The sequence below is a fragment of the Sprattus sprattus genome (assembly GCF_963457725.1).
Source record: "Sprattus sprattus genome assembly, chromosome: 1".
Classification (NCBI taxonomy): Eukaryota; Metazoa; Chordata; class Actinopteri; order Clupeiformes; family Clupeidae; genus Sprattus; species Sprattus sprattus.
In genome coordinates, this window is record NC_137920.1 from 43,149,862 (window position 1) to 43,160,036 (window position 10,175).

The 10,175-nt window shown below is 43.7% G+C and overlaps 1 protein-coding gene across 1 annotated transcript in view; it reads right to left on the reverse strand.

Moving 5' to 3' along the window:
* LOC308360475 (calpain-5-like) overlaps positions 1-10,175 on the reverse strand; it is a gene marked incomplete at both ends in the record, with an annotated part of 26,048 nt that continues 15,873 nt past the window's right edge. The window contains 9 exons of the mRNA XM_080832406.1: positions 1-183; positions 1,675-1,811; positions 3,751-3,872; positions 4,860-4,918; positions 5,247-5,390; positions 7,396-7,518; positions 8,383-8,578; positions 9,042-9,119; positions 9,536-9,726. Coding sequence (XP_080688532.1) covers positions 1-183; positions 1,675-1,811; positions 3,751-3,872; positions 4,860-4,918; positions 5,247-5,390; positions 7,396-7,518; positions 8,383-8,578; positions 9,042-9,119; positions 9,536-9,726 — 1,233 coding nt within the window. The remainder of the gene's footprint in view (positions 184-1,674; positions 1,812-3,750; positions 3,873-4,859; positions 4,919-5,246; positions 5,391-7,395; positions 7,519-8,382; positions 8,579-9,041; positions 9,120-9,535; positions 9,727-10,175) is intronic.

Below are 10,175 nucleotides of genomic sequence, written 5' to 3' on the forward strand. Positions count from 1 at the left end.
TCACATGGCGGTGAGGTCGCGGGCGGAGACCACCCTGAGGGCGAGGGTGCCGGGCATCTCGTCGGCCGCCTGGCTGCCTCTCTTCCTCAGCTGCAGCTTCTGAGGATCTGATTGGTCATTGAGGTCCGCAGTGAGGACCACCTGACCCATGAACTGGTCTTTGACAGCGTTACTGTTCCACACCTGGAGAAACACAGGAAGTAGTGTAACCCAGGTTAGAAAAGCAACTTGATTAAGTTAATAAATACGTAAATAAATAGTTGAATAAACAGTATTAAAACTACATGAGTAAAGTTTATATTAGCTATAAAATACATGATTTAATATGATAAAAATGTTTACAAAAAACATTAAGATGAATATCAAAATTAATACAACAGTGATGAATATTATTCGTTTTACTAGTTACGTTTGCAAAAGTGCACTGTTGCTTTAAAGCCCCATTATGCAACAATTATACTTCAGAATTAGGGCTAGGATAAGCAGTTTAACCTTAAAATAACAGCTTAAAAAAAATTGGGGCGCTACAATGACTTTTAATATGAAGAATCGCCTCCGTGCCATTGCGATACAAGGGTCCTTACGCATATAACTGCGTTCTGTAGTTTTCCCTGCCGCAGCCCGCCGCCCGGACTTGTTAACTCTCTGCATATCTAGTAAGTAGCTTATTTGCCGTCTTGCTTTGTCTTGTATTTCACTTGCTTGATGTTTGACTGTGTAAGGACAGTCGTTGAGTAACTAGTTTGTCATAATGTCAAAGTCAGCACATTTCAAGAGATTTTGTTAGTTTAAGCTGCTAGCATGCCGTTCGCGAATAGCTATTGATCCGTTGTGCTGCTTTAAGAGAGCACCGTTGCAACAGCCAATGAGAAACAAGTCATACACCATTCCAGCCAATCAGCAGCCAACACAGGAGGTCAGATGCTGAGTCATACACCATTCCAGCCAATCAGCAGCCAACACAGGAGGTCAGATGCTGAGTCATACACCATTCCAGCCAATCAGCAGCCAACACAGGAGGTCAGATGCTGAGTCATACACCATTCCAGCCAATCAGCAGCAAACACAGGAGGTCAGATGCTGAGTCATACACCATTCCAGCCAATCAGCAGCCAACACAGGAGGTCAGATGCTGAGTCATACACCATTCCAGCCAATCAGCAGCCAAAACAGGAGGTCAGATGCTGAGTCATACACCATTCCAGCCAATCAGCAGCCAACACAGGAGGTCAGATGCTGAGTCATACACCATTCCAGCCAATCAGCAGCCAACACAGGAGGTCAGATGCTGAGTCATACACCATTCCAGCCAATCAGCAGCCAACACAGGAGGTCAGATGCTGAGTCATACACCATTCCAGCCAATCAGCAGCAAACACAGGAGGTCAGATGCTGAGTCATACACCATTCCAGCCAATCAGCAGCCAACACAGGAGGTCAGATGCTGAGTCATACACCATTCCAGCCAATCAGCAGCCAACACAGGAGGTCAGATGCTGAGTCATACACCATTCCAGCCAATCAGCAGCCAACACAGGAGGTCAGATGCTGAGTCATACACCATTCCAGCCAATCAGCAGCAAACACAGGAGGTCAGATGCTGAGTCATACATCATTCCAGCCAATCAGCAGCAAGCACAGGAGGTCAGGTGCTGAGTAATGTCTCTCTCTCACCTCCACAGTGATGGGCTTGCGTGGGTTCCGTCTGTAGAAGATGGCTCTGGTGTCAAACAGCGGTGCTAGAGTGTCTTTCTGGATGTTGGAACGGACCGAGGACCGCTCACAGGATATTATCACATAGGGGTCGGCACCTGGAAGACAGGGAAAACAAATCTCACGTTTAACCGAATGATAGAACACATCTAACGTGATAGAACACATCTCACGTGTCACCAAAGGATAGAACACATCACACGTGATAGAACACATCTCACGTGTCACCAAAGGATAGAACACATCTCACGTGTCACCAAAGGATAGAACACATCTCACGTGTCACCAGAGGATAGAACACATCTCGCGTGTCACCATAGGATAGAACACATCTCACGTGTCACCAGAGGATAGATCACATCTCACGTGTCACCAAAGGATAGAACACATCTCACGTGTCACTAAAGGATAGAACACATCTCACGTGTCACCAGAGGATAGAACACATCTCACGTGTCACCAGAGGATAGATCACATCTCACGCGTCACCAGAGGATAGAACACATCTCACGTGTCACCACAGGATAGAACACATCTCACATAGAACCAGTGCCGGTCCGTGCATTTCACGACTGGGCCTTCAGCGATGTCCTACACGATGTTAAACTGAGTGAATCCACCTCCTAATACCATCATTATGACGCCATGGCTCTCGAACCATTATATTTATACAGAAAGGCAGTATAAGTGAGCATTGCATCACCTTAACATAGTCGAGTACAACAGACTTTATTAATATTTCCGGAGCATTTAAAATCAATACACCCGTATTAACAATACATTAAGAGTAGTACACTCTCAGTTATATGATCGCTTGGATATTACTGTCACAACTTAAAAATAAAAGGCGATTTTCAGGTCTACAAAGTTTTATTAAGTCCACCGAAAGCTTTAACAAGTTTGTCCACTAAACATCGCATTGTCCCACCTGCAAAGCAGTTTCATTAAACTTCCCATCCTCACGATATCCAGTTTTTCTTGAAAGTTCCGTCTTGAAAATGGCGTTGTAATTGTATCAAAAACTGGAATTATCAAGTTGGTGTAAACTAGTTTATCTGAGTTGGTTAATGTAATTATATTTAGTCTTACCAATTGAAACAACTAGCATATAACCATGTACGTCGTTTTCGCATTAGCCAGCTAAACTGAGCACTGAAGCACTGCACCGGTCTGCCTCAATATCCAATCAAAGGACGTTTACGTGTCACGTTCAACGCGAGGAAAGAAATCTTCCGGGCCTTCTAGAAGGCCCAGTGTCGCCAACTCAAAATCTGATTGGTTGTCACAACTGTCTGTTTCAGTTCATTCAACTTAAATGAACTGAAACAGCCAGTTGTGATAACCAATCAGATGTACACGGGCCTTCAACGTGAATTCTGAAGGCCTCAGGGAAGACTTCTGTTCTCGGGGAAGATTTCGCGGAGCGTGGCAACACATGATAGCTGAAATATGATTGGATGAAAGCTGTAACATAAATTAACAACGCTGGAAGTTATGAAATGAAGATAATGGACATTGAATACATATTTATGAAAAGAAAATATTAAAATGAAATGTATTTTATTACATTTATTTTCTGATTATGTTTAGGCCAGCAGAGAAGGCCTTGAAGGCCCTGACGGACCACCACTGCATAGAACTCATCTCACATGTCACTAAAGGATTTTAAACAGATTTACACCTGGAAGAGACAGACACATACACACACAAACACACACCTATCCACACAAACACACATACATCCACAGACACGCACACACTTCTCACCAGACGGACCTGGAGTGGAGATAGCTTCCAGCTAGATGTGCTTGTTTATAAACATTATTTTGGGCTTTGCTAATTCTACGTTCATAACGGAAGTTTTAAGCAGCTCAGTTGGTTACTGAATGCTAATAACAGAAGTTTTAAGCACCTCCTTTGGTTACTGAATGTTCATAACAGAAGTTATAAGCACCTCCGTTGGTTACTGAAGGGTAATAACAGAAGTTCTAAGCGTCTCCATGGTTACTGAATGTTAATAACAGAAGTTCTAAGCACCTCCGTTGCTGTCCTGGTTCTGCAGTCCCTCGGCCCCGTGGATGTAGATCTGGGACACCATCTGAGGATAGCCCACGAAGGAGGTCCAGCAGCGCACACGCGGCGTGTCTACTGTCAGCTCCCTGCCAGGGGCACGCAAGGAGTGCACATAACATTAACCCGTTAACACACGTAACATTTACCCGTTAACACACTAAACATTTACCTGTTAACACACTTAACATTACCGTTAGTACACTTAACATTTACCCGTTTACACACTTAACATTTACACGTTAACAAACTTAACACTTACCGTTAGTACACTTAACATTTACCCTTAACACACTTAACATTTACCCGTTAATACACTTAACATTTACCCGCTAACACACTTAGCATTTACATTTACAAATAAGTACACGTAACATTTACAAGTTAGTACACTTAACATTTACATTTACACATTAGTACACGTAACATTTACAAGTAAGTTCACTTAACATAAACATTTACATTTACATATTAGTACAAGTAACATTTACAAGTTAGTTCACTTAACATTAACATGTTAAAACTATTAATATTTACATTTACCCATAAGTTCACTTAAAGGTGCATTAAGGATTAATAGCTATTCGCTAAAGGTATGCTAGCAGCTAAAACTAACGAAATCTCTTGAAATGTGCTGACTTTGACATTATGACAAACTAATTACTCAACGACTGTCCTTACACAGTCAAACATCAATCATGTGCAACACAAGACTAAGCAAGACGGCAAATAAGCTACTTACTAGATCGGCAGAAGGTAATCAAAGTCAGGTCGGCGGGCATCAGCAGGCAAAACTACAGAAGGCAGTTATATGCCTATCGACCCTGCTATGCCATTGGCACGGACGTAATTCTCCATATTAAAAGTCATTGTAGCGCCCCAATTTTTTTGAAGCTGTTATTTTAAGGTTAAACTGCTTATCCTAACCCTAATCCTGAAGCATAATTATTGCATATTGTGCCTTTAACATTTACACGTTAACCGCATTAATACACGCACACACACAGACAAACACCAAACTCACACACACGCACAAAGACAGACACAAACGAACACACACACACACACACACTCACCTGCATTCAGAGTCCTCATCAGCATATAGTCTCAGCATGAAATCTCCAAGATGCCCAGGCTAAAGAGAGAGAGATAGAGGGATGGAGAGCGAGGGGGGGGGGGGGTGGAAAGAAAAAGGGTAGGAGGAAGAGAGGGGGGATTGAAAACGGGGGTCCGTACATACACATATTATATGTATACATAAACACACACACACACACACACACACACACACACACACACAAACACACACACACATACATACATACAGTACATAAATACTGTATCTATAGATGCATATATCCATCCATTCTCACACAGACAAACACACACACACATACATACAGTACATAAATACTGTATCTATAGATGCATATATCCATCCATTCTCACACAGACAAACACACCTCGAAGTTGGAAGGGATGACTACGTAGCGGCCCCTCGGTAGGGTGATCCTCATGAACACAGAACGAGCGTTGATGTAGGTCGACGTGGCCACGTTCTGCTGGGTGATGATGTCATGCATGCGGTACTTCCTGTTTCGCTCCACCTATCAGAATCAAGCAAACAGGAACTAAAACATGTATCCTCTCTCTCCACACACACACACACACACACACACACACACACACACACACACACACATATATACAGTATATACAGTGCCACTTTAAAGTATGTGAACCCCTTGACCACTTAGGAGTTTTCTGTTGTTTTACCATGATTTTTCATTTTTTTCATCACCAATTTTCCATAGAAAGAATGTCAGGTTTATGTTTATCATTTGCATGTACTTTTTTTAGAGGGAATTGTTTGAGTAGCCAAAAGACTACATGAAACATGGAATTAGTCCATTTCAAAAGTAAGTGAACCCCCAGCTGAATTTGTAAAGTCAAGCAGGTAACAGATTCAGTGAAACTTATTTGGGTGCTTAATTAGTCAATTAAGCAAACCGATCATCTGAGACATCCTTAGGGAAAGGTTTGGGCAACACAGATTAAAAGAGGGAGGAAACCAACCAAACTACTGTAGTGCCAAGGTGTACCCACACAGATCAACAATGCCGAAAGGAAACGAGATATCCGAGAACATCAGGAAGAAGGTTCTGACAGCCCATCAGTCTTGGGAAAGCTATAAGACCATCTCCAAAATATTCCAGCTCCATCCATCCATCCAAGACAAATCATTTAGAAATGGAGGGTATTCAACATGACCGCATCTCTGCCTAGAAGGGGACGCCCATCAAGACCATCACCATGAAACACCAGAAGAAGAATAAATCAGGTAAAAGTCAACCCACACATCACCTCTAAAGAGTTTCAGACCTCTCTGGCAGCATCTGGGGTAAATGTACATGGGTCTACAATCAGACGAAAATTGAATAGACATGACATTCATGATCGGGTTGCTAGAAGGAAGCATCTGCTCTCAAGAAAGAACAAAACTGCCCGTTTCAACTTTGCCCGAGAGCACTTGGATAAACCAAAGGCCTTCTGGAAGTCCCTTCTTTAAACAGATGAGTCCGAGATAGAGTTATTTTGTCACGATCAAAACCAACAATTTTCGTCTGATTGTAGACCCATGTACATTTACCCCAGATGCTGCCAGAGAGGTCTGAAACTCTTTAGAGGTGATGTGTGGGTTGACTTTTACCTGATTTATTCTTCTTCTGGTGCTTTTTGGTGATGGTCTTGATGGGCGTCCACTTCTAGGCAGAGATGCGGTCATGCTGAATACCCTCCATTTCAAAATTATTTGTCTTGGATGGATGGATGGAGCTGGAATCTTTTGGAGATGGTCTTATAGCTTTCCCAAGACTGATGGGCTGTCAGTACCTTCTTCCTGATGTTCTCGGATATCTCGTTTCCTCTCGGCATTGTTGATCTGTGTGGGTACACCTTTGCACTACAGTAGTTTGGTTGGATTCCTCTCTCTTTTAATCTGTATGGCCCAAACCTTTCCCTAAGGATGTCTCAGATGATCGGTTTGCTCAATTGACTAATTATTCACCCAAATAAGTTTCACTGAATCTGTTACCTGCTTGACTTTATCAATTCAGCTGGGGGTTCACTTACTTTTGAAATGGACTAATTCCATGTTTCATGTAGTTTTTCAGCTTCTCAAACAATTTCCTCTAAACAAGTACATGCAAATGATAAACATAAACCTGACATTTCATCTATGGAAAATTGGTGATAAAAAAATGAAAAATCATGGTAAAACAACAGAAAACGCTTAAGTCCTCAAGGGGTTCACATACTTTCAAGTGGCACTGTATACCAGATATGTCCTTTCCATCTCTATCTCATACACACACAAACACACACACACACACACACACACACACACACACACACACACACACATATATACAGTATATATACCAGATATATCCTCTCCATCTCTATCTCATACACACACAAACACAAACACACACACACACATATATATACCAAATATATCCTCTCTATCTCTATCTCATACACACACACACACACACACACATATATACCAGATATATCCTCTCTATCTCTATCTCATACACACATACACACCTTAAAGAGAGCGAATCCGACGGTGAGGTTTTCTCCTTGCCCTCTGGATCTGTGGACCTTCATGTCTCTCTGCTGAAGGGAGATCAGGATCTCATCCTCCTCCTTTGGGACCTCAAACAGATACTGCACACACACACACACACAGCACACACACACAAGCACACGCACACGCACACGCACACAGTACACAGTACACAGTACACGGTGTAAAAACCCACCCTGGGGTCATTGGGCTGCCTGTGTGTAAACAGGTAAAGCTGTGTGTGTGTAAACAGGTGAAGGTGTGTGTGTGTGTAAACAGGTAAAGGTGTGTGTGTGTGTGTAAACAGGTGAAGGTGTGTGTAAACAGGTGAAGGTATGTTTGTGTGAACAGGTGAAGGTGTGTGTGTGTGAACAGGTGAAGGTGTGTTTGTGTGAACAGGTGAAGGTGTGTTTGTGTAAACAGGTGAAGGTGTGTGTGTGTGTGTGTGTGAACAGGTGAAGGTGTGTTTGTTTAAACAGGTGAAGGTGTGTGTGTGTGAACAGGTGAAGGTGTGTGTGTGTGTGTGTGTGTGTGAACAGGTGAAGGTGTGTTTGTTTAAACAGGTGAAGGTGTGTGTGTGTGTGTGAACAGGTGAAGGTGTGTGTGTGTAAACAGGTGAAGGTGTGTTTGTGTGTGTGTGTGTGTGTGTGTGTGTGTGTGTGTGAGTGTGTATGGGTGTGTGGGTGTGTGTTTATAGGTGCATAATAAGGGGTCTTCTGAACGGTAACAGTATGGGATCTCTACTTAAAATGGGCTTCTTGAAATACACACACACCTGTGGGTTCTGTAGGAAAGTGTCTTTGACACACACACACACACACACACACTCACTCTCACACCCACACACACACACACACACACACACACACACACACACACACACTCACACACACACTAATCTACACCCCAAACACACACACACTGCTCTCTATCTCTCTCTCTATCACACACACACACACACACACCTGTGGGTTCTGTAGAAAAGTGCTCTTGTGGTTCATGCAGCCTCCGCAGCGGTTCTTTAGCGGTTCTGCATGGCGTGTCCAGCTCCCATGGTGCACTGCTTCGTGCCAGGTCTTGTGTATGGTGAGCACCGAGGTGTTGATCAGACGACACACGTCAACATCAGTGAAGTAGCGGCAGAAGTCCTCAAGAGACATCCTGACACACACACACACACACACACACAAACACACACACACACACACACACACACACAAACACACAGAGGTGTTGATGACACGACACACGCCAACATCAGTGAAGTAGCGGCAGAAGTCCTCAAGAGAAATTCTGATACACGCACACGCACACGCACACACACCTGCACCCGCACACGCACACACACACGCACACATACTTATACACACACACACACGCACGCACGCACGAACGAACGCACACACACACACACACACACACACACACACACACACACACACACACACACACACACACACACACACACACACACACACACACACACACACACACACACACACACACGTTGAGGATACTAAATTACACCAAACACACACACACATATGCTTCATATTACTATAAATGAAGACACACTGTATATCTTCCGTAGAGAACATGAGCATCCTCAATCTGCAGAACTCACCAGAACTCCCCGTCGTCCTCCACGGTGAGTCCCAGGTTGCCCCGCTCCGTGTCCCCGATCTTGGCCCACTCCTCTGAGCTGTGCCGGGGAAACAGCACCAGAATAACACCTCAGCTTCCAGCACAATACTACAGCAGTACAGTACAGCCAGCATGGGATCTATTCTCTCTGTTCTCCCTCTCTCTCTGTTCTCTCTCTCTCTCTCTGTTCTCTCTGTTCTCTCTCTCTGTGTCACCCTAACTCTCCCCTGGCTGATGGAGGGAAGGACAGATTGAGATAGAGAGATAGAGGGATAGAAAGATAGAGAGATAGAGAGATGGAGATATAGAGTGATAGAGAGATGGAGAGATAGAAAGAGAAAGATAGAGAGATGGAGAGATGGAGATATAGAGTGAGAGAGAGAGAGAGATGGATAGATAGATAGAGAGGTGGATAGAGAGATAGAGGGATACAGATAGAGAAAGAGAGAGATAGAGAGGTGCTGAGCGTTCTACCTGTCGCTCCAGGACCCTGTCCATTCGTGCTGGCCCCAGGGGTTCCTCATTCGCAGGAGTGGAACCACCTCGTTCTTAAAGAATGCCAGCAGCCCGTGGCCCACACGCACACGCTTCACCATGGTTACGGAGTACGCATGCCCTTTGACCAGACCGCAGGGCATACGCGCCTCTATCTCATGAGGAGACGCCTGGGAGGACAGGGTGATAGAGGGTGATAGAGAGAGATAGAGAGAATAAGAAAAGAGAGAGATAGAGAGAGATAGAGAGAATAAGGGAAAGAGAGAAATAGAGAGAGATAGAACGAAGAGAAGGAAAGAGATAGAGAGAATAAGGGAAAGACAGAGATAGAGAGAATAAGGGAAAGAGGGAGATAGAGAGAGATAGAGAAGGGAAAGAGAGAGATAGAGAGAATAAGGGTAAGAGGGAGATAGAGAGAATACGAGAAAGAGAGAGATAGAGAGAAAAAGGGAAAGAGAGGGATAGAGAGAAGGATAGAGAGAGATAGAGAGAATAAGGGAATGAGAGAGATAGATAGAATAAGGGAAAGAGAGAGATAGAGAGAAGGAAAGAGAGATATAGAGAGATATAGAGCGAATAAGGGATAGAGAGAGATAGAGAGAATAAGGGAGAAGGGGGG